At 55.4% G+C, this 23,410-nt stretch overlaps 4 protein-coding genes across 4 annotated transcripts; 1 reads left to right on the top strand and 3 right to left on the bottom strand.

Moving 5' to 3' along the window:
- SHARPIN (SHANK associated RH domain interactor) lies at window positions 179-4,147 on the top strand. Its single transcript, XM_018058712.1, has 9 exons — window positions 179-815; window positions 1,119-1,293; window positions 2,788-2,925; window positions 3,000-3,141; window positions 3,226-3,316; window positions 3,396-3,549; window positions 3,629-3,747; window positions 3,830-3,958; window positions 4,029-4,147. The coding sequence occupies exons 1-9, from the start codon at window positions 618-620 to the stop codon at window positions 4,110-4,112; spliced, it is 1,230 nt and encodes a 409-aa protein (XP_017914201.1). The 5' UTR covers window positions 179-617; the 3' UTR covers window positions 4,113-4,147.
- On the bottom strand, window positions 5,314-7,706 carry LOC102169976 (cytochrome c1, heme protein, mitochondrial). The gene is made up of 7 exons (XM_018058711.1): window positions 7,517-7,706; window positions 6,747-6,943; window positions 6,538-6,664; window positions 6,295-6,452; window positions 6,049-6,209; window positions 5,729-5,829; window positions 5,314-5,627 (listed from the first exon to the last, which is right to left on the bottom strand). Exons 1-7 carry the CDS (start codon window positions 7,643-7,645, stop codon window positions 5,523-5,525), a joined length of 978 nt encoding a protein of 325 aa, XP_017914200.1. The 5' UTR covers window positions 7,646-7,706; the 3' UTR covers window positions 5,314-5,522.
- On the bottom strand, window positions 16,960-20,314 carry GPAA1 (glycosylphosphatidylinositol anchor attachment 1). The gene is made up of 12 exons (XM_018058708.1): window positions 20,125-20,314; window positions 19,724-19,903; window positions 19,527-19,638; window positions 19,211-19,358; window positions 19,030-19,131; window positions 18,746-18,942; window positions 18,476-18,672; window positions 18,224-18,377; window positions 17,966-18,061; window positions 17,623-17,813; window positions 17,372-17,542; window positions 16,960-17,270 (listed from the first exon to the last, which is right to left on the bottom strand). The coding sequence occupies exons 1-12, from the start codon at window positions 20,196-20,198 to the stop codon at window positions 17,027-17,029; spliced, it is 1,866 nt and encodes a 621-aa protein (XP_017914197.1). The 5' UTR covers window positions 20,199-20,314; the 3' UTR covers window positions 16,960-17,026.
- Window positions 21,487-23,405, bottom strand: EXOSC4 (exosome component 4). Its single transcript, XM_018058710.1, has 3 exons — window positions 23,145-23,405; window positions 21,991-22,197; window positions 21,487-21,891 (listed from the first exon to the last, which is right to left on the bottom strand). The coding sequence occupies exons 1-3, from the start codon at window positions 23,313-23,315 to the stop codon at window positions 21,532-21,534; spliced, it is 738 nt and encodes a 245-aa protein (XP_017914199.1). The 5' UTR covers window positions 23,316-23,405; the 3' UTR covers window positions 21,487-21,531.

Raw genomic sequence — 23,410 nt, 5'->3', positions numbered from 1 at the left:
GCCCGCTCCAGCCGTCGGAACTGGGAGCTCGCACAATCATTGGGGGTGGCATCCGCCGCTCAGTCCCGATGTCCGCTTCTACTGGGTACGACCCCTGTCCGTCATCTTCTCGGCCGTGCGAGCCGCCTCCCACCCTAGCGCTCATTGGCCGCGGCCCTCAAGGCCCCGCCCCAGTGGCTTCCCAGTTCCCCGGAGGGCCTAGTGGACTAGTGAGGTGTGGGTGGGACGCGGCAGGCGCGGGAGCGTCGGGAGGTGGGCTGCGGCCCAGAAGAGGCTCTCGAGTAGCGTTCGGCTTGGGAGCCAGATAACTGAGTTCAGAAGGATCGCTGAGCTCAGCCCCAACCCGAGCCTGTAGGGCCTTCCATTCGTGGCCGGTGCTGGCGTCTCTGACGCTCTGCCTGGAGTACAGGCCTCAAAGCCTAGCCTCACCCGCTTTTGTTGGGAGACCTTCGGGCCAAGCGCCATCGTGGGCGAAGCGGGAGCAGCAGACGGCTCCGACGCTCGGGCAGCGCCCGGAACCCCAGGCTCGTGGTTACAGTTTCCAGCCGGTGTAGGCGTTCAACGACCCAAGACCACGGAAGCGAGCTCGGGGGGGCAGTGCGGGGGCCGGACCGGAGATGGCGCCGCCGGCGGGCGGCACAGCCGCTGGCTCGGACCCCGGCTCTGCCGCGGTGCTCCTGGCCGTGCATGCCGCGGTGAGGCCGCTGGGCGCCGGCCTGGACGTGGAGGCCCAGCTGCGGAGGCTGCAGCTGAGTGCGGACCCCGAGCGACCAGGGCGCTTCCGGCTGGAGATGCTGGGCGCGGGCCCCGGGGCGGTGAGTGGGGCCGGCGGGGGCGTGCGGCCTGGCCTCTGGGCCTGGTCGCTGAACCTGAAGCCAGGCTCTTCCGTTTGCTAGCCACGTACCATTATCTTTTCCTTGCTTCTGTTTCCTTGCCTGTAAAATGGGGATAATGCTGGTACTTACCTTTGTAGGATTACTGTGAGGGTTTCATAAAATAACACAAGTAAAAAGACTTAGGACGTTGTAAGTAGTCGACAAACGTTACCTTGTATTCCTTTGATTATCATGCAGTATGTGCTGGGGGAGGCACTGAGCCTGGACTCTCCCTCTCCTCAGGTCAGTTTGGAGTGGCCCTTGGAGTCAGTCTCCTACACAGTCCGAGGCCCCTGCCAGCATGAGCTGCAGACTCCACCGGGAGGGCCTGGGACTCTCAGTCTGCACTTCGCCAACCCTCAGGAAGCTCAGCGGTGGGCAGCCCTAGTCCGAGATGCTACCGTGGAAGGACAGAGTGGTCAGTGCCCTGGAGTGAAGATTCACCAGGCCAGCGCCAGTGTTTGTTCTGCAAGAGGGCAGGAGTAGCCCCAACCTCCCAAGCTTGGATGGGGGTAGTAATGGGGAAAGCTGAGCCCCTCTTGTCCACTGCTGGGGTTCAGGGAGCACTCTCAGGAGTGAGGAAGTAGAGAAAAGGAACAGAGACCGAAGGCAGTGCCAGACAGGTGTGGAGGGGCAGCGTAAGCAGACCCTCAGGACCGGGGTGAGAAGACAGACAATCAGAAGCGTGGAAGATAGTGGGAGAGTGACAGGCTCAGATTCAAGTTTCTGAAGACTGGTGGACCCTTGCATTCGTGTGGGTGATGCAGACAGGGCTGGAGGGAGGAAGGATGTTTCCAGAGATGCTTAGGAGAGGAATTGGCTGGATTTCCTGGAGGTTTGAATGGAAAAGTTAATGGTTGAGAAGCTGGAAGGAACAGACACTGCAGAGGGCCTGTTTGGGAGGGTGTAGAAGTTGTCAGGTTCTTAAAACATGTGGGAGGGAAAGGAGGTAGGAGGAGCTTGGGTTCTGAAGAGGAAAAGTTGGGGGTAGAAAAGGTCAACCAAGGTCACTAGAAGACAGAAGCAAGGAGAGGGTCTGGCAGGCAGCCAGTGGATCAGGGAAGGAGTTCACAGATGCTACAGGTGAGCTGGTGAGCAAAAAGCACACAGTGAGATGGAAGAGAGGTCCAGACAGCAGCATCTGTGGAGGGAGAAAGGCACTTTTCTTTCATGCATACATTGGTTGGTTGGTTCACTACATGTGTATTCTGCACCTGTAGCAAGCACTCCTTCAAGGCCTTAGAGATTCCAGGCAGGCCTGGTGCTGGGTGCTCGGGAGCCCTGCTTATGAGTGGGCAGATGGCTCAGAATATTGAGGCAAAGGAGCTGCATCTGCCCCACATGGGCAGGGCGTCAAGTGGGAGGTAAGAAGGGGAGCTGGTGGCACGCTCAGGGCAAGCAGCAGCTGGAGAGGGGTTTTTTGGAATGGGATCAGCCCAGAGTGCTCTGTGCTGATGGCAGAGCCAGGAGAGACGTCAGAGTTCCCTGGAAGGAGGCCACCTTGACTGCAGGACTCCTGGAGACTTCCGCTGGTTCTGCTGTGAGGCCCAGGGAGCTTCCTGGCTGGCCCAGAGGGCTTGTACAGGCCAAGAGAGGTGACCCAGCCCCTGTGGGGGAGGGCTGCAGGTAGGACTGGGCAGCAAAGGAGGCCAGAAGGACTCCAGAGCCCAAGAAAGAGCCAAGTGCAACTCTGAGTGGAGTCAGCAGGGACCTCTGGGGTGTGCAAGGGCCAAGACTGGGCCAAGGTCTGGCTTGAAATGTGGCCAAGGCAGGGCCCTGGCATGGGCTGAAGTGAGGAGGGAGGAGACAAAGGTACTGGAAGCCTGAGGTGAGAGAACAGGCCTGGGTATGTACTCCGTGGGGGGCCAGATCTCAAAGAGACCACCAGCCCAACCCATATCTTTCCTCCTAGGCAGTGACAGCTTGCCCCCAGCCCTAGGCCCAGAAACGTGCCCTGTCTCCCCGCCCAGTCCCCTTGAAGTGCCCACACCCAAGGCCCCCCAACCCAAGGTGGATCTTCCTTGGAGCCCTGGAGACCTGATGGAGAAAGGTAAAGGCAGGCGGCCGGAGGGGCTGGGGGAAGCAGCCAGTGTGGGATTGTAATGGCTCTCTCTTCCCCTGCAGAAGAGCTGGCAGGGCGCCTGACCCAGGCCGTAGAGGGTGGGGATGAGAAGGGAGCAGCCCAAGCAGCAGCCATCCTGGCACAGCGTCATGTGGCCCTCAGGGTCCAGCTCCAGGAGGCCTACTTTCCTCCTGGCCCCATCAGGTAAGGCCTGGGACCTCTTTCTCACCTGGACCCTCAGGCCTCTCAGGTCCCCCATCCTTACCTGTGACCTCCATTCTGGTCCAGGCTCCAGGTCACAGTTGAAGATGCTGCGTCCTCTGCCCATGTCTCACTGCAGGTTCACCCCCACTGCACCATCAGGGCCCTCCAGGAGCAGGCGAGCATGTGGTCTGGGGAACCCGGGTGGGGGGTGGCGGGAGGCGCCCTGGGTGACACTGTTGACACTCTGGCCCCAGGTGTTCTCAGAGTTCGGCTTCCCACCAGCTGTGCAGCGCTGGGTCATCGGGAGGTGCCTGTGTGTCCCTGAACACAGCCTCGCTTTCTATGGGGTCCGGCGGGATGGAGACCCTGCTTTCCTCTACCTGCTCTCAGCTCCCCGAGAAGCCCCAGGTCAGTCCTTGATTGGGGCGGGATGAGGAAGGTGGAGTACAGCCCGCCACGGTCCCAAGTCTCACTCCCTCTGTCGCAGGACGCAGTCCTCAGCGTCCCCAGAAGGTGGATGGGGAACTAGGCCGCCTGTTCCCACAGTCATTGGGGCTGCCCCCAACCCCTCAGCCAGCCAGCTCCAGCCTGCTCAGCCCCCTTCAGGTGAGCAGGGACTGGGCTGGGTGGCCTTGGCACTGTGGGCATTGAAAGCGGGTGAGCAGCAACTGTGTGCTCACCTCCCTAGCCCGGCTGGCCCTGCCCATCGTGCACCTTCATCAACGCCCCAGGCCGCCCCGGTTGTGAGATGTGCAGCACCCAGAGGCCCTGTGCTTGGGACCCCCTTCCCACAGCCTCCACCCAGCAGCTCCCAAAGGTACTAGGAGCAGAGGCGGGGAGGGGATGGGACAGAACAAGCAGAATGACCCATTTTCCCCTCCTTCCAGGTCACGCGGAGAGAGGATGGCCCTTCCCTTCCAGGCCCAAGGTCCTTGGACCCCCTTCTGAACCTCTCAGGGAACCTCTGCTGATGCTCGCTGGAGTCATTAAAGACACTTTTGAGCCAGCCACGTGCCCTTTCACTGTGCCTTCCTGCAGCCTGGGAGGATGGAAGGCAGACAGCCCTCTGAGAGGAACCCTGGCAGTCTTGGGTGGGTGGGCCCTTCCCAGTGGAGCCCAGGCTACTGCCAAGGCGTCGGGGCCTGGCACCCATTACCCAGGTGCCAAGGGTGGGTAGGGCGCCCCCCATCTGCTGACCCCTGGGCTGGCCCTTCAGACACACACTCTGCCCTCTTCTCAGCGCTCACCCTCCCCGCTCCAGCTGCCTCTCCTCTAGGCTGCTCCCACCCTGCTGCCCCTCACACTCCCTGCTTGGGGACAAGAAAAGCTCTGAAGCAAAGAGCCCTGGCCAGGGCCACAGGCCACTGCCAAGAAGCACCGCCCTGGCCCTCCACCCACTGACAGGTCCATGGCTGTGTAAACCTGGCGACACCCAGCCACCCTGTGGACTGCCAGGAGGGGCTATCCCCTCAGAGATGGGGACCATTCTCAAGTTTACAGCAAGCACCTCCAGCTACCCAGCCAAGAGACCAGGAGCTCCTTCCACTGGCCTCTGCCTGCCTCTCTGCTTCCTTGGCAGGGCTGAGAGCCTCTGCCAGCTGCCCCCAGTCCTAGGATCAATCCTGCAGCCTCTCCCTGGTTGATACGCACCAGGGCTCCCTGCTGCTCTCAGGATGAAAGTCAAGTGGTTTCACTTGACTTCAGTTACTGCAGCAGGGCTCAGGGCCCCCCTCTTCACCTGTGACCAAATACTGGCCACTCTAATTGATGTTGCTATTTCCAGTTCTCTGTTTCCTGCCCTATATTCAGTGCTGACTGGACTCTCAGCCGACAGTCCGTGCAGGGCAATCCTGACCACACTACACTGGGCACCCCCTGGAGCTCTTAGGGCAAGGATCCCAGTCCCATCGTGTGTGTGTGTGTGTGTGTGTGTGCACGCGCATGCTAAGTTGCTTCAGTTGTCTGATTCTTCTGGCCCCATAGACTGTAGCCCGCCAGGGTCCTCTGTCCATGGGATTCTCCAGGCAAGAACACTTGAGTGGGTTGCCATGCCCTCCTCCAGGGGATCTCCCCGACCCACGGACTGAACCCTCATCTGGTAGGTCCTTTACCACTACCACTACCTGAGAAGCCCAGAGTCCCATGCAAAACTATACTCCTATCACATGATAGTTCAGGTCAGTATGTTGAGAAACTTAATTTATTTCCACCGTGGGCGCTGAATGATCTGGAACTGAAGCCCCAGCTCCTGCCCTTCCCCCTCTTGTCCCAGAGGAAGAGGGGCTTAGCCAGGAAGGCCACCTGAGACCTCAACAGGCCCAGTGTGGCTCCCGGGCTTGAGGACCCTGAAGCTCAGGACAGGAAACAGACACTGGGTAGGGTCACTTGGGCGGCCGATAGGCCAGCTTTCGGCTCTTGAGGACTGACCACTTATGCCGCTTCATGGCGTAGACCAGGGGCAGAAGCAAGCCCATCATCAGCAGCATCTGGGGATGAGACAGGCTCAGAGGAGGGAGGCAGAAAGAACCCCTGCTCAGCTCCCAGCCTGTCCCCAGGCCCACCGTACCCCTCAGCCCAGTCCCTTCACCTTGAGCCCCATGCGTTTGCGATGGTCGTGTTCTGGTTCAGCTGCCCAGCGCAGGAAGGTACACACATCCTTGGCTACCTGGGACATGGTAGCTGGGGTGCCTGAGTCAAGGACAAGTGGTCTAAGGGCTGTCTGTGGGGGTCCCTGCCCAAAGCTTCAAAAGGGATGGAACCCAGCCCCCACCCTCAGTACATGGATGGCATGAATATGACCCATGCTTCTTACACATACACAGTGCCCCAAACCAAGGAAGGTGCAAGACCTCTTGGGACAAGAAAACAGGACCCAACTTGCCCATCCCCAGGGTGGGGGCCTCTCACCATCATCGAACTCCAAGACCTCATTGTAGATTGGAGGAGCCATGCCAATGGCCTGGCCAGGAAAATAAGGGTTGAAGTAGAGGCCTTCTCGCAGTGACACCCCAGTGGGCGGCTCACAGTAGCCGGTGAGCAAGGAAAAGACGTAGTCCTCACCACCGTGCCTGGGACCAGATTGGGGTGTCCTCAGCCTCTGCCATGAGGTGGGCCTTCCCCACTCCCCACACCATCCTGCAGGCAGCCCCTTACCTAGCTCTCACGATGTAGCTGAGGTCAGGAGGCAGTGCTCCATTGTTGGCTGCCCGCGCAGCCTCGGGGTTGGGGTACGGTTTGGGGAAGTAGTCAGACAGCTTCCCTGGGCGCATGAACATCTCCCCATCTTCATTGGGGCCGTCCTGAACCTCCACCTGCCACCAAGAGCCCCATCACAAACCTGCTGTCCAGCACAGGAGGAGCCCCAATCCTTGGGTCCTCTGCATGCCTGGTGCCCACCTCCTCAGCCAGCGCCTTGGCCTCATCCTCTGTGTAGCACACGCCCACCAGGTGGCGATAGGCCACGTAGTCCATGCTGTGGCAGGAAGAGCACACCTGCTTGTACACCTGGAAACCCCTCCGGATGCTGGAGAGAGAGACAGGGTTACGGGCGCCAAGGATTCCACCCCACCCGGTCCACCCATAAACTCCCCCAGCCAGCCACACACCTGGTGTGGTCCAGGGAGGAGAGGAGGCCACGGTGGGACCACGGATAGCTGGGAGGGTGCAGCTCCAGGTCAGTAGCACTCACAGCAGAATGCAGAGCCACTGCGAGCCCTGCACCCCCTGCCGCCAGCATGCCCAGCGCTGACAGAATCACTTTCCGGCCCCGGGACAGGCCAGACTTCGACGACAAGGACACTGCCTGCAAGAGTCCCGCTCAGCGCCTTTCAGAACACCACCCAGCCCTACCTGGGGATCTGACTCTCATGCACCCAACACCGGCCACCTCGCGCGCCGCTGCCCTCCCCGCCGCGGACCCCTCGACCCGCTCCGTCCCCGAGGAGATGTGAGGCGTGCTCTTGGATCCTGGGCCGGGAATCAGGCCGAAGTGAGTAAGGGTGCGGGGACAGGCCAAGGTCACAAGCAGCTGCCGAGGTCAGGCTGGGGTCAGTTCAGGACGCGGGCCCATTCTGGGAGGCCGGGGCCGGAGCGAGCCTCGGCGCGACCCCCGGGGAAGCCCCCGGTCCCGAGCCGGCGGCGATCCCGCCCCGCCGCCCCCCACGCTCGGCACCAGGCCCTTGTGATGCTCGGAGGAGTAGAGGCCAGCCCTGCTCCCAGGCGCCCAAGGTCAGCAGGCGGCGGGGGTCCGGCCGAGGCGGGGGCCCGGGTGCAGAGGCCGCTCCCGCGCTGCCAAGCCCGCGCCGGGAGCCTCCCCGCGGTGACCTTCAGCGGGATGCGGGGCCGCGCGGCGGCCAGTTTCAGGGCCAGAGCTCACCTGGGGTGTCCGTAGTGGGAGCTGCCCGGGCCGCGCGCCACACAGCAGACCTCGGGCCCGCGCTCCCGGCAGCCCCGCGCCCCGCGGGCCCACCATCGCCCCGCGAAGCGTAGCCGCCGCCGCCGCCATCTTGGCCCTCTTCAGCGCGGCCACCGCTCCCGTCGGCCTCTGCGGCGGCAGAGGATATTAAACCTCGCGATAGCCGGGAGGCGTGTGAGGGGGCGGGGCGGGGGCGGGCTCTGTCCTTCAGGGCCGCGCACCGCGTCGGGGTGCTACTCCAGTCGTCTTGGAAACCTGCGGCTGTGCAAGTTGGTTTTGCGTCTCTCTGTTGCCGTGACAACGCCCAACTACCTGGTTACCCTAGTCCCGCAGCTGGTCTCTCCAGGCTCAGCTGTGCTGCGCGCCTACGCCTAGACGTCCCTAACCTGGAATCCACCGCTTTATTGCACGCTTTCGTCCAACAATATTTCCCGACTTGGAGCGGTGGAAGAACACCTTCACTGCAAAGAATTGCCATTATTTAACCAGTCTGATGGCCCCCTGTAAACCCCACTTGCCAAGCCTAATCAGCTTGTCCAGGGCTGTTAGCCTAACCCCTAAGACTGTTGAAGGCAATTCTGGCAAGTGTTGTAATTTCAAAGTTGTAATTTCCCCGAAGCAATGGAGAACAATTGGCTCAAGTAATAGACTAACCAAAAAGCTTGAAAGGAAGAAAAGGGAATACAATGTCCACAGGGTGCTCAGACGGTGAAGAATCTGCCTGCAATGCAAGAGACCTGGGTTTCATCCCTGGGTTGAGAAAATCCCCTGGAGGAGGGCATGGCAACCCACTCCGGTATTCTTGCCTGGAGAATCCCCATGGACAGAGGATACTGGCGGGCTATACATTCTATGGGGGTCGCAAAGAATTGGACACAACTGAGCGACTAAGTACAGCACAGCACGTATTTCCAGAATATAGAAAATCCCAAACATAAGTAGGACAGTGTATATACTCATGAAAGACCAGAAAAAGCCCTAAGTGCTCACTTCTGGCTAACCTTGAGGCTCTGTGCACAGTTGAAGCCTAAAGCAGAGTTGTAAACTGCCTGGCTGAATTCTGAAGCATGTCCCACATGCAGCCAGAGCCACTTAGAAAAGATGGAGATTTATTGGTTATGAAATTAAAAGACACTTGCTCCTTGGAAGAAAAGCTATGACAAACCTGGACAGTGTATTGAAAAGCAGAGACATCAGTTGGCCAGCAAAGTTCTCTCTAGTAAAAGCTATGGTTTTTCCAGTAGTCATGTATGGATGTGAGAGTGGAACCATAAAAAAGGCTGAGCTCTGAAGTATCGATGCTTTCGAACTGTGGTACTGGAGAAGACTCTTGAGAGTCCTTTGGACAGCAGGGAGATTGAACCAGTCAATCCTAAAGGAAATCAGTCCTGAATATTCATTGGAAAGACTGATGCTGAAGCTGAAGCACCAGTACTTTGGCCGCCTGATGCGAACAGTCAACTAATTGGCAAAGACCCTGATGCTTCGAAAGATTGAAGGCAGGAGGAGAAGGGGACAACAGAGGATAAAGTGGTTGGATGGCATCACGAATTCAATGGACATGAGTTTGAGCAAACTCTAAGAGACTGTGAAGGACAGGGAAGCCTGGTATGCTGCAGTCCATGGGGTCAAAAAGAGTCAGACATGACTGAGCAACTGAACAATTATTGGTCCCAGACACTTAAGGAAATTTCTGTCCAGTCATTTATCTGACCACTGAGCTAACCAGGTAGAGACTTTGCTGGCTACCTATGACAAATAGTAGACTTACTTGATAGAATTAGTTGAGAAATGTCACTATACAAATGCAACTACCACAGGAGCAACAGTAACAAAACTTGGAATCTAATGTCCAGAATTTCCACTTTGTATCATTAAATCCAGTCAGTCCTAAAGGAAATCAACCCTGAATATTCATTGGAAGGACTGATGCTGAAGCTGAAGCCCCAGTACTCTGGCCATCTGATGCAAACAGCCAACTCACTGGAAAAGACCCTGATGCTTGGAAAGATTGAGGGCAGGAGGAGAAGGGGGCGACATAGGATGAGATGGTTGTATGGCATCACCAACTCAGTGGATATGAGTTTGAGCAAACTCCAGGAGAAGTGAAAGACAGGGAAGCCTGGCATGCTGCAGTCCATGGGATCTCAAAGAGTTGGACGTGACTGAGTGACTGAACAACCACAACAACAAATCATTTAAAATGCCTAGTTTTCAACAAAAAATTATGTGACATCTAAAGAAAGGAGAGGGTCTGGCCTATAAATGGGAAGAAAAAGAACCAATCAATAGGAACTACTCCTGGGGAAATTTAGCTAAATATATTTAAAGAAAGGGGGGCTAAATATGATATATACATACTACTACATATAAAAGAGATAACTAATGAGGACTTTCTGTATAGCGCAGGTAGCTCTACTCAGTACTCTGTAATGAGTCACATGGGAAAAGAATCTAAAAGAGAGGATGTATGTGTATGTGTAACTGTTTCACTTTGCTGTCTAGCAGAAACTAACACACAACATTGTAAATAAACTATACCCCACTAAAAGTTAAAAAATTCTAATAAAAATTGAATCAAAAAGTATGTTCAATGAGCCATAATATCTAAAAAACTAGAGGAAAGTATAATAATGTCTCATGAAATAGAGAATGTCAATAAAAAGAAATTACAAAGAGAATCCAAATGGAAATTATGGAGTTGAAATGTACAACAATGGAAATGAAACATTTTACTGAAGGGCTCTACTGCAGGTTTGAGTAAGTAGATGAAAGAATTAGCAAACTTGAAGTTATGTCAATTGAGATCGTCTGATCTGTAAAACAGACCAAAAAAAAGGGGTAAAAATTAACATAGCCTCAGTGACCTGTGGGACATCACTAAGCATACCAATCTATACAAAATTCTCAGGAGCAAAGGAGAAAGAAAGTGAGGGACAAAAACAAAATTTAAAGAAATTGTAACTGAAAACTTTCCAAACTTGACTGAAACAAACAAACAAACATGTATGTATTCTACACATACAGGAAGTTAAAGAACCCCAAGTAGGATGAAGTACACCTGTACACATCATACATTTTTAAAAAGAAAGAAAAAAAAAAAAACCTCGAAAAAAAACAGCAAGAGAGAAGTGACTCATCGCATACAAGTAGTCCTCAATAAAATTAACAGAAAATCTCATACCAGAAACCATGGAGGCCAGAAGGTGGTGGTATGACTTGGTTCAAATGCTGAAAGAATAAACCAGGTAAATCTGCCAACCAAGAATTCTATATCTGGCAAAACCATCTCTCAAAAAAAAAAAAAAAAGGAGGCAATTAAGACGTTTCCAGATAAACTGAGAGTTTCTCACAAACACCCTGCCCTCCAAGAAATACCAAATGGAGTCCTTAGGCTGAAATGAAAGAACACTGGACGATAACTCAAATCCACATGAGCAAATAAAAGCACCAGCACAGGCAACTACATAGACAAGTACAAATGCTTTTTGTAACTTTTTTTCTATCTGATTTAAAAACTCCTGCGGAGAAGGCAATGACACCCCACTCCAGTACTCTTGCCTGGCAAATCCCATGGACGGAGGAGCCTGATGGGCTGTGGTGGTTTAGTCGCTAAGTCATGTTTGACTCTTGCAACACCAGGGACTGCAGCCCGCCAGTCTCCTCTGTCCATGGGATTCTCCAGGCAAGAATACTGGAGTGGGTTGCCATTTCCTTCTCCAGGGGATCTTCCCACCCAGAAATCGAACCCAGGTCTCCTGCACTGCAGGCAGATTCTTTACTGACTGAGCTATGAGGGAAGCCCAAATATCAAGACAGCAGATATAATTGTACTATATCATTAATTACATTAAATGTAAATAGATTAAAGTCACCAATTAAAGGGCAGAGCTTAGAATAATGGATTTTTTTAAAGTCATGATCCAACTATACAATGCCTATAAGAAACATGTTTTATATTCAAAGACACAAATAGTAAAAATTTGGAAAAATATACACCACACCAACAGTAACCAAAAGTAACCGAAAGAGTTAGAGGGGCTATACTCATATCAGACAATATAAACTTTAAGACAGACGTTGATACTAGCGTTAAAGAAGGACATTTTATAATGGAAAAAAAATCAGTTCATCAAGATGACAGTTATAAAGATATATTAGACTAGCAGAGCCCCAAAATACACGAAGCAAAACTGTACAGAATTGAAGAGAGAAAAATAACATTTAACATAACAGTTGGGAGACATCAGTACCCCACTCCCAGTAATGGATAGAACAAATAGACAGACCATCAGCAAAGAAAAGAAAGACTTGAGCAACACAGCAAGCCAACCAGACCTAAAGACATCCGTGTAACACCCCACCCAACAACAGGAGAGTACATATTCTTCCCAAGTGCACATGGAATGTTCTTTAGGATAGATCAATATTTTCAATAAATTTAAGAGTAGTAAAATTATAAAGTATGTTCTCTGACCACAACAGAATGAAATTAAAAATCAATAACAGAAGGAGAGTAGGGAAATTCACAATTATGTGAAAATTAAATAACATACTCTTAAAAAAAAATCCAAAGAAGAAATCACAGAAAAAATTAGAAAATACTTTGAGACGAATGAAAATGAAAACACAACATATCAAAACTTAGCACCATCAAGAGAGATGCTAAGAGGGAAATTTAGAATTCTAAATTACTGTTATTAGACTTCCCCAGTGGTACAATGGATAAGAATTCACCTGCCAGTGCAAGGAACACGAGTTCTATCTCTGGTCTGGAGAGATCCCACATGCTTTGGGGCATCTAAGCCCATGCACCACAATTACTGAGCCAGTGCTTTAGAGCCCACAAGCCACAAATATGGAAGCCTGTTAACTCTAACCTTAAGTGCTTGGTTACGATGGAAAAGGCATTAAATTTGTGGGTGGAAGACAGGAACAGAAAGTCAGACTCAGTGCTATCCAGAGTTTCAAGCATCCACTGGGTGTCCTGGAATGGATGCCCTGCAGATAAGGGATCCTATTCATTCTTATCAAAGTCCAGTTTCCGGAAACCCAGAGACAGAAAATAGAGTAAGGGTGAAAGGGGAGTGGGTGTACAGTGTTACTTTTGTGCACAATAAAAATGTTCTGAAGGCAGGAGTTGGTCGTGCAGGTCTTGGAGAGCAAGGTGAGGAGGCTTAATTTTATCCTGGATGCAAGGGGCATCCCTGGAAGAGAGGCAAAGTGGACCCCAGGTCCAGAATTGGGTGAGGGCACAGGGAGGAGGTGCATGCAGAATAGGTATTCAGGTTGGGAAGAGATGACTTAAAGGGGACCGTGGCACATCCAGGAGGCACAGGTGACCGATGTGGCCTCAGAAGAGGGACCTAGACAGGGGGCAGGACTTGAGTGTGGGCATGAAGGCAGCTGGAACCTGGAAAGAACCCTAAGGCAGCCCAGAGCCCCCACCTTGAAGCCCCAGGTGGAATGGGGTGACTTGGCAAAGGGTCTGAGAAGAGCACAGAGCTAACCTGGGACAGCCAGCCAACTGCAGAGCGTCTGCAGAAGGCCTGGCTGTGGGGAAGCTGCTGTGTGTCCTGAGGCGGGTCCTGCACCCTCGACCTCACAGTCCTCACCCCGTATCCCCAGCCATGAGCCCAGAGGATGGTGACGGGCCTGACCCCAGTTTCCTCCTGGACCTCCAGAAGGGCTCCCTCTGATTCTTTTCTTCTTTCATTCAACAAACACAGATGTATATTCTACCTTCCCAGTCCTTGGCTCTGCTGGAAAAGAGGCAGAAAGTAAGACAGAGGCCCTGCCCCACAGAGCTCCTGTTCTGGGGTGTGGGAGGCAAGCTGCAAAGGAATATCGAGTACTTATTACTAAGATTGGTGATCAACACAACAGATCCGCACGGTTGTAGATGCATACACACTTCTAGACACTTCCAGCTGGCAACTGCCTGAGAATTCCTGGGTGGCTCAGCAACAGTCCCCCTTGTAGGAACTGGACTAAAGTGTCAGAAAACTCCAAATAATGACCCAAACATGATAGAGATTTGTTTCTCTTTCTTGTAAATGAAGCCTAGTTTAGCAGCCCAGGGTCTTGGAGGTCCTGGGAGGCACCCTTTTGTCTCCTCCAACCCACAGGGTGGGCTGAAGCTTACATCTCTGACGTGCTTCATTCCACATCCCCGAGAATGGGAAAGAAGCAGCTGTTTGATGTCTGCATGGATTCACCCTAGGGATGGGCACAATAAGAACAGAAATGGTAGGGACCTAACAGAAGCAGAAGATATTAAGAAGAGGTGGCAAGAATACACAGAACTGTACAAAAAAGATCTTCATGACCCAGATAATCACGATGCTGTGATCACCAGCCTAGAGCCGGACATCCTGGAATGTGAAGTCAAATGGGCCTTAGGAAGCACCATCACAAACAAAGCTAGTGGAGGTGATGGAATTCCAGTTGAGCTATTTCAAATCCTAAGAAATGATGCTGTGAAAGTGCTGCATTCAATATGCCAGCAAATTTCGAAAACTCAGCAGTGGCCACAGGACTGGAAAAGGTCAGTTCTCATTCCAAGCCCAAAGAAAGGCAATGCCAAAGAATGCTCAAACTACCGCACAATTGTACTCATCTCACACGCTAGCAAAGTAATGCCCAAAATTATCCAAGCCAGGCTTCAACAGTATGTGAACTGTGAACTTCCAGCAAACTCTGGAAAATTCTTCAAGAGATGGGAATACCAGACCACATGACCTGCCTCTTGAGAAATCTATATGCAGGTCAGGAAGCAACAGTTAGAACTGGACATGGAACAACAGACTGGTTCCAAATAGGAAAAGGAGTACGTCAAGGCTGTGTATTGTCACCCTGCTTATTTAACTTATATGCAGAGTACATCATGCGAAATTCCGGGCTGGGAGAAGTACAAGCTGGAATCAAGCTTGCCAGGAGAAATATCAATAACCTTGGATATGCAGATGACACCACCCGTATGGCAGAAAGTGAAGAAGAACTAAAGAGCCCCTTGATGAAACTGAAAGAAGGGAGTGGAAAAGTTGGCTTAAAACTCAACATTCAGAAAAGATCATGGCATCACTTCATGGCAAATAGATGGGGAAATAATGGAAACAGTGTCAGACTTTATTTTGGGGGGCTCCAAAATCACTGCAGATGGTGACTGCAGCTATGAAATTAAAAGACGCTTACTCCTTGGAAGAAAAGTTATGACCAACCTGGACAGCATATTAAAAAGCAGACATTACTTTGTCAACAAGGGTCCATCTAATCAAAGCTATGGTTTTTCCAGTAGTCTTGTATGGATGTGAGAGTTGGATTATAAAGAAAGCTGAGCACTGAAGAACTGATGCTTTTGAACTGTGGTGACTCCTGAGAGTCCCTTGGACTGCAAGGAGATCCAATCAGTCCATCATAAAGGAAATCAGTCCTGAATAGTCATTGGAAGGACTGATGCTGAAGCTGAAACTCCAATACTTTGGCCACCTGATGCGAAGAACTGACTCATTTGAAAAGACCCTGCAGCTGGGAATGATTGAAGGCATGTGGAGAAGGGCATGAGAGAGGATGAAATGGTTGCATGGCATCACCAACTCAATGTACATGAGTTTGAGTAAACTCAGAGAGTTGGTGATGGACAGGGAGGCCTGGTGTGCTGCAGTCCATGGGGTCCCAAAGAGTCAGACATGATTGAGCGACTGAACTGAACTGGACTCACCCTTGAAGCTTCTGCTCAGATCTAGAGGCCTCTGTAGTCACATGACCTCACCTAGCTGCACGTAGCCTAGGAACATCTTTACACAGGGTGGCCTGTGCTCATGCCAAAATGAGGGTTCCGTAACTGAGGGAGAGGGATACCTTCAGAGTAAACCCTGTAGGAACTCATGCTCAGCCTTTGTACATCTCATCTTGAGAGCCTGACATTTTCTTTCTTTATAAAATGTACAGCACAAGTGACTTTAATGAAAATCAGTGCCAAAATCCAGTTCTGCAAAGCTAAGCTCAAACAGCTAACAGTGGTTTCATGAGGTAATATATTTCCACAATTTGTGTTTTAAGTGACTGCTGAAGTCTAGTTTAAAATGGCTGATCAAGGCCGAAGCCCAGGTAGAATGCCTGGAAGGGGTTTTGTATTAGATGCTGGTCTGCAGTCAACAGGGAGACCACAGCAGAGCCGAGACCTCTTCTGCCTTGTAAGACAGGAGCCCGCAGACCAGTGGTGCCTGACTGACCAGGGGAGTCCCGAGAGAGGCTAGCCTGGAGGCATTTCTGGGGGTGCGGGGGTTGGGGGTGGGCTGCAAGTTTTGCCCAGCCTCAGGATCTGGAGTTTTTTCAAAAGGGAAAGTGACTAGAAGACATACAGGCCAAGGGCAGGCTGCAGTCACAGTGGTCTCCAGCACCCTTGCTCCAGCCCATCCCCAACAATCTGGACCCAGGGTGCCCATACCCTTCAATGCTGAGAAGTCCCAGAGTAAAGCCCTCCAGGTGCTGGCCCTCTCCCACGGTGGAGTTAGGGACCCGTAGGTGTTGAGGGAAGTCTCACACAAGAGGAGCCCCAACACAGAGGCAGGCCTGGGTGGGGGGTCTGGGGCCTGGAGCTTCCTCCTTGGGATGGTCCCAGATCACCCCACTTCAGGATGTGGTGCTGCGGGAGGGCATCTGGAGCTGGTGAGCTCCTTTCAGCACTGAGGCTCGCAGGACTGTGCTGGGCTCGCCGCCCTAGCAGGGCACCTTGACTCTCAGCCTCATGCGGCCCTGGCATCACCAGACAGCCCACTTTGCTTTCCTCCCCTCCCCAACAGGCACTGGACATCCCAGTCCCTCTCAGGAGGCTTGGCCCAGCCTGAGGCCTCTGTGCAGCCCCGCGTCAGTGCCCTGCCCCTCAGTACTCAGGTCGCCCCTGTCCTGGGCTGTTGCTCTGGGTGGAGCTGGGTGGGCTCAGTGGCTCCATCTCTGTCCCATCTCTCGTGGGCACTCCCAGGAGGACGGGAGAGGGGCTCCTCCTGCTGTACCCCAAGCCCACATCAAAGTTCTGGCCGACATTCCCCATACCTGAGGCCTCCCGTGTCCCCTTAGTTCCAGCACCGGAGATGGCGCTGTGGGGGTCTCTGGGCACCTCAGCTCCCATCAGGCCCCCAAGCACTGCCTGCCATGCTTCCTCCTGCTCAGCACTGGACCATGATGCACAGAGACCCCCGACGTTGGGAGTCCACTTGGGGCTGCAGTCAGGTCTGAGTGTCTACCCAGGGTCTCCTCCCAAGGCTGGCACTGGGGCCCTCACTCCTGCCACATGGTAAGTGGACCAGAAGCAGCTGAGCAAGGTGCCAGGCCCTGCAGGCAGTTTCTCGCAACAGGGCCTGTGGCCCCACACACACAGCAAACAGTGGGCCAGGAGCCCAAAGGACATCTGAAACAGAACTGTTTATTTCCTAGGAAGAAGAGAACGTGGGGAACTCCTAGCTGCCTCCGTCACTTCCAGAAGAGCACGTTCCAGAAGAGCAGCCAGCAGGGGTAGAGGCCTAGAGCCAGCAGCGGGAAGAGCAGGGAGCCGTAGGTGTGATGCTCCAGCACGCCCTGGGCCAGTGCGGCCAGGAAGAGCTGCCAGCCCTCGGCCAGGGAGAGCGGTGCTTCCTGCAGCTCCCGCCACAGGAACAAGCTGCCCAGGAGTGTAGCTGCTGGGCTCGTCAGCACCAGCAGGGCAGTGTAGAGCGGCCTGGGTGGGGGGCAGAGGCACCAGGTTGGGAGGAGGAATGTGTGAGGTGGAACCCTTGGGGAGGGGTGCAGGCTCTGCAGCGGGGGCTGAGCAGCACGTACCGGGGCCCAGAGGGCTTGGTGACGGCAGCAGCAGGCACCATGCTGGCGGCCAGTAGAAAGCCCAGAGAGAAGTTGGTGAGGGTGATGCAGGCCAGCTGTAGTGCCAGGTAGATGAGGGCCACCAGTTTCAGCGCCATCCAGCCCCTGTCTGGGGCCTGTGTGCTCACCACCCTGCAAGGCAAGGGGCTCAGAGGCAGCCGCCTGCACATCCAGGGTGCACCTGCCCACAACCACCCAGCCCAGCTCCTCACCGGTGGGTGTTGTGTGGCAGCGCCAGGCCAGCTGCATAGATGGCCAGCAGCGTCAGCACTACGGCCTCGGCCTCAGCCACGGGGAAGTGCTGGGTGGCCACGTGTTGACCCAGCACTGGTAGGACGTAGAGTGCCAGGCCCATGGCCTGGGAGACCAGCAAGGGTGCCACAAGAGAGGCCAGCGCCACACCCTGCAGGGCACACGGGTACTTGGAGATGGATCCTAGGACCAAGGAGTCCCAAGGACTCTCCCCATTCCTCTGCAGCTGACACTGAGCAGCAGCAGTAATTACCACCTGGGACCCTAAAAGCTCACCCCAATAGCAGGAGGGGGAACCATCACCTGTGTTGGAGGGTGGGGGGGACTGGACCCAGGGGTCTTCCCAGCCTCCTCAGGACCCACTCCAGCCTCATGCAGCTGCATCCACAGTTCCAGAGCGTGGATAAGTCAAGGACCCTGATGAGAGGTGTGATGGGCTCTGCCCAGTGGGGGACCCAGGGCTCACTCCTACTCCCCCGCCCCAAGGATGGAGACCTCTCCCCAGCCTAGAGTGGGGGGACCTGAAGCCAGCCACAAACAGACAGTGGAGGCAGAGGATATCTTGAGACCGAGGACCAGGAGCAAAAAACCGGCGGCCGGCATGTAGAGGCCGATGGAGACAAAGCGGGAGAGCGCAGGGAGCAGGTAGAAGAAGAAGGACTGGTGCAGGCGCTCCAGAAGATGGTTGAGCTTGCGGAACATGCCCTCCAGAGCCCTGTCGGGTGTGGGCCAGGGTCACAGACAGCCAGACCCCCAGGCACCCACTCACCACCCTGCCCCAAGCATGCAAAGGGGAGATCAGAAGCCACTTACTTGCCCACCGCCACCAGATCATACTTATACTGACGGAAGCTATTGATGCCACGGAGGGTTAAGGCCTCCACGCGGTAGCGCAGGAAGAGGCCATGCGCACCGTGGGGGCGGCCGGAGGCCTGCTGCAGAACCATGAGCAACAGCGTTTGTACACTCTGAAGTGGTCCATCTATTGAGGTCCAGTCCTGGGGTTGCAGCTTAGAAGATTTGGGGACAAAGTCAGATAGGCCCGACACACAGGTCCCATGCTACCCAGGCAGGTGGCCCTACCTTGCCTTGCAGCGTGCACAAGAGCCCCCCTTTCTGGCAGAAGGTCTGGAAGAGGTTGAGCAGGTCCAGGTTGGGCAGCTGTCCATTGAGCCCCTCCACAGCCACGTCAAGGCTAGTGACCACATCGCTGCTCAGCTCCAGGGCCACAGCTGCCTGGATGGCCCCAGCCCGGCCCTGCAGGGGCGATGACTGCATACCTGTGGAAGCAGGTGAGTGAGTTGCCAACAAGTGACCAGTGAGGACAGTGGCCCTGGGAGGGGCCAGGGCCAGGCAAGAGCACCCACCAGTGACATTGACGTCGTGGTAGGCTTCAAGCCAAGCCTCAGTGCCCAGCAGGTCGTGTTCTGTCACCAGGAAGATGATGTCTTTGGCCCAGTAAATCTGCCCTAGAGACCAGAAGCAGGTCAGCAGGGTCCGAGAGGGTGGCCAAACCCTCTCTTGCCAGTAGGAGCTCCTGAGCCTCACCCCGGAAGTGGGCAGCAAGAGCCAGCATCAACCCGACAGCCTGGCTGTTGGTTGAGTCAGGGCCACAGGGCACGGTGAGCACCAGGGACTCCGTGCTGGCAGCGCGAGGTGCCCGGAGGATGCCGTACACGTTGATGCCCGACACCATCTGCAAGCAGTATTTGGGGGGGAGCCTCAGCACGACCGCACTCGAGGCGGCTGAGAGCCTCCCCTTCTAGTCCTAGAAATACCCACCAGTGACTGCTCTGGCCCCAGGACATCCCCCCGCCCCCTCAAGGTGCTTCATGGTTGCAAGCACACCCCTCCCCCACAATACATAGCGCTCGTGTGTCTCATCTGGAAAGGGCAGTTTCCGGGAGAAACTCTGCGTGTAGACCTCCAGCCCCACTGACCGCATCGTCCGCTCCAGCCAGGCCACTGGCAGAGCCCTGGAGACACAAAGAGAGCTTCTGAGCAGAGTTCACTGGCCTTGACTGACATTGCTTCTCTGATAACCATAGCTCGGCCGCTCACCCCAACTTCCTGCGGTGGGCAGTGAAGTCCCGGGCAAGGCTCCGGGCACGGTCTCCGGCCGCAAACTGCTCCTCCACCATGGTGGAGCCCATGGCGTTCTCCGACATGTAAGTGCGCTGGGTCAGCGGCGGGAAAGCCAGCGCCAGGAACCAAGCGATGCCCGCCACATAGCTCAGCACGCTGCGGGGAGAGAGACAGAGGGACCACCGGAGCGTTAGAGGCCCTGCCTCTGTCTCTGCACTGGGAGTGGAGAGGGCATATCTGCGGGACCTGGACCGAGTCCCGGGACGCCCGACGGGAGAGCTGAGCCCCAAGCCTGAGGCCCCGACTGACCCCAGTGGGCGGGAGGGGACGGGCGCGAGCGGTCTGAGGGGCCTCTGCCCCCGGGGCCCCGCCCTCACCAGAGCGGCGCGTTGAGGCGCAGCACGAGACGGGCGAGGGCGCGCCGGCGCACCGGGTCCGACAGGAGGCCCATGGCAGGGCCGGGCGGCTCCGGGACGGCGCTCCCACTGCCAGTTACGGCAGCCGACCCCGCGCGCCGCTCCTGTCAGACCCGGGCTCCGCGCCCGCCCGTACTTCCGGTCCCGACGGCCCTCGCGCCGCTGCGCATGCCCAGAGCAGAACCGCTGTGGAGGGAGCGAAGCCGGTTCCGGCTTCCCCAGCCCGTAGCCCGTCCAGAGAGAGCGGACCCCAGGTAGGCTGCCCGCAGTGTGCCGCACCGGAGGCAATGAAGACTACCGGCCGCCCGAGAAAGCTCGGCTCCAACTGGACTCAGAGAAGAGTGATGAATAGGGCAGCTGGGAGTAAAAGCGGAAGCGGCGATAAGAACATAGACGCCAGATCTCTGAAGGTGCTCCCACTGGCACTGACCAGTCTAACAGCCGTGGTAGGATGTGAGGGGGCTTCCGCAGAGAGGCCAAGGGGTTGGCGGGTCCATTCCTATGGATGTCAATAACCAAAACCAGCCGAGTGGAATCAAGCATGTGTCCAGAACCAAGATCATTGGGGTCGGATGACCACAGGGAAGAAGGTGCATGAGACTACTGGCCAAAGGGTTTCAAAGGAGCTGGGGTGTGTTGAGTACAAAGTGGGAAGCCCCCCTGTCTGGGCCAGGAGGTGCCTGGGATATTAGAGAAGGAGCAGCCCCTTGGTTCAGGCTGCAGGGCCTGGTGGTGAGGGCTCAGTCAAGTCTGAGGTGGAAGAAGGGGGAGCCTGAAAGAGGAAGGTGCAGTGGTGGGGCAGCAGGCAGTGTCTGTCTTAGGGTCAGAACTGAGAAGACTCCAGGTGACATTATGTGTCTGTTGTACTTTTGGAGCCCAAGGGAAGTAGCAGGACAGGCCCAAAACGCTTCTAGGGGGCAAGAGACCCTTCAGTCCAAGCCACAATCCAGAGGATGTGGGACACGGCCCCCACATGACCATAGTGAATACCCAAAGCCAACCCCTCAGGACTTGTGCTCAGGACTCTGGATGTGTTGGGATGAGAATGACAGACTCCATGGTCGTGGGGCATGGCTCGTTATACCATGCTGTGTCTCACTGCCCAGCAATCCCTTCTTGGCCCAGGCTGCTCACTTCATCCAGGGACATCCGCCTTCTTCAGGGTGCTCACCTGAAGCACCCTGATGAGCAGGGTGAGCAGCACTGAGGCTGCAAGGGGTGTGTAGTGCACGTCTGGGGGGCGGACCCTTAGTCATTGCTAGAGCCAGCACCAGGCCAGGATCCAAGGGCAAGGAAGTGCGGTGGGGAAGAGAGAAAAGTACAGTGGAAGGTGCTTAGGTTTTATTCTGGGCTTGGGTGGCCCTGTGCTCAGTCCCCCAGCAAGACAGAGGCCTCTTGTACATGCTGCCGGACCACACGGTCCAGTACGGTATGTACATCCCGGGAAGCCCGGGCAGCGGCCTCTAGCACTTGCTCCAGGTGGTCCTCATGCAGTCTCGCATCCATCTCAAGCAGTGCAATCTGGCCTGAGGCTGGTAGCAAGGCCAGGGCCAGCTGGGGGCCCCCAGCTGCTTCCTCCACATGGCTGAGGTCTGCCAAAGCTGTTCCATCCACAAAGCCAGCTGAGCAGGCACACACAAAGTCCCGCATGGGTATCCCCGCGTCCAACACTGCCAGCGTGGCTGCGTTCACACAAGCTGCGTAGGTCCCGCCGTCTGCCTGCAGCACCTGCAGGAACCGCCCAGTGGCATGAGTCTTTCAAGCTGCTGAACCCCAACCCCTCCTTTCTCTCTCCCCTCCACAGGCTGAGGGCTGCTGCCTGCTCACCTGCACGTAGATGTCAATCTGGGAGCGTGGGTGGAGCTGTGTAAGGATGGCTGCCTCGAAGGTCTGACGCAGGTGCAGACCCATCTCACAGGACTTGCGGTCCCCGTGTGGCCGCCGCTTGCGCTCCCCTGTGCTGAAGGTTGCAGAACTGTACTGACAGTTCACCAGGGCCCGGTCAGGCAGGGCTCGTGCCCGGGAGCCTCGGATCTGGGGTAGGGTGGAGGAGAACACATGAGCCAGGCCCTTCCTCCCTCTACCTCCAACATCCCAACAAGCAACCACTTTACCTGCAAAACAACAGCCCGAGGGAGGGCCACTGGGCCAGGCGCTAAGCCACCATCGTCCCTGGATCTCTCTCTCCTGACAGGCCTCCCTGTTTCCCCTCTTGACTCGTCCTCTCTTGACCCATGCTTCCGTTGTATGAGAATCTGTTTACATATATCAAGTCTGATTCTACCTCCTCTGCACAATACATATACTGCTTACCTTATAAAGAGTTCCCATCACGCGTGAGATAAAAATCCTGAATCTTTTCCCTGTTTACAAAGGTCCTGGGTTCCTGCTTCCCTAGAAATCCCTCAGTCTCATTTGGAATTACCACCCCTCTTCCCCATCACCAGCCTTTCTGCTCTGCAAGAGTGCCATGCTTACTTCTACCTCTCTGGCCTTAAGTCTCCATTGCTGGAGTGGTGATAAACCCAAGCGGTTTTATTAACACTCTCTGTCTTCACGGAGTTTATGTTCCAGTGAGGAGACAAACAATGAGAAATAAGTTAAACTGATGTCTGAGGAGGCGGGTGCGGGAAACCAGGTAAGTATGTGGATGTAAAGGAGGGAACTTGACTTGTAAAGGGTAGGTAAGGTGGTCTGGGGTGGGATGGGGTGAGGTGTCACCCGGAGGTGACGTCGGAGTGGAGCTGAGAGGTGAGGGAGCGAGTGAGAGCGGCCCTGGCGGTTTTAGGAGTAACAAAGCGGTGTGGCGAGCGCTGGAGAAAGGCAGGGACCGTCGTGCAAGACACTGTTAGGACTTTGGCCGCGGCCCCACAAGGCGGCGCGCGCCAGCCTCACCCCCGAGGCCTCTACTCAGCCGGGTAGCCCCTCACAGCCGCAGTTGCCGCCCCCAGAGGAAGCCCGGCTCGCGCGCGCCCACTCGCCTCGTGAGGCCCGTAGACCACCGCCAGCGCCTTGGTATTGCCCTGTTCGATGTAGGCCGAACCGTCGGCCTGCGCGAATACACCCATCCGCGCCTGGATCTTGCGCAGCTCCCCAGCGCGCCGCCCGTCCACTCGGTAGCCCTGGTCCGATAGGAGCTCCAGCCCAGCCATGCCGCCTGGGCGCCAGCCAGGCTTGAGCGCCCGACAGAACTACACTTCCCGGTAGAATTGACTCCCCACTTCCGATTCCCCAGGACTACGGAAAC

This window comes from Capra hircus, chromosome 14 (assembly GCF_001704415.2).
Source record: "Capra hircus breed San Clemente chromosome 14, ASM170441v1, whole genome shotgun sequence".
In the NCBI taxonomy this organism is placed as follows: Eukaryota; Metazoa; Chordata; class Mammalia; order Artiodactyla; family Bovidae; genus Capra; species Capra hircus.
The sequence above is the reverse complement of the archived record's forward strand: the minus strand, read 5'-3'. Positions and strand labels throughout refer to the sequence as shown.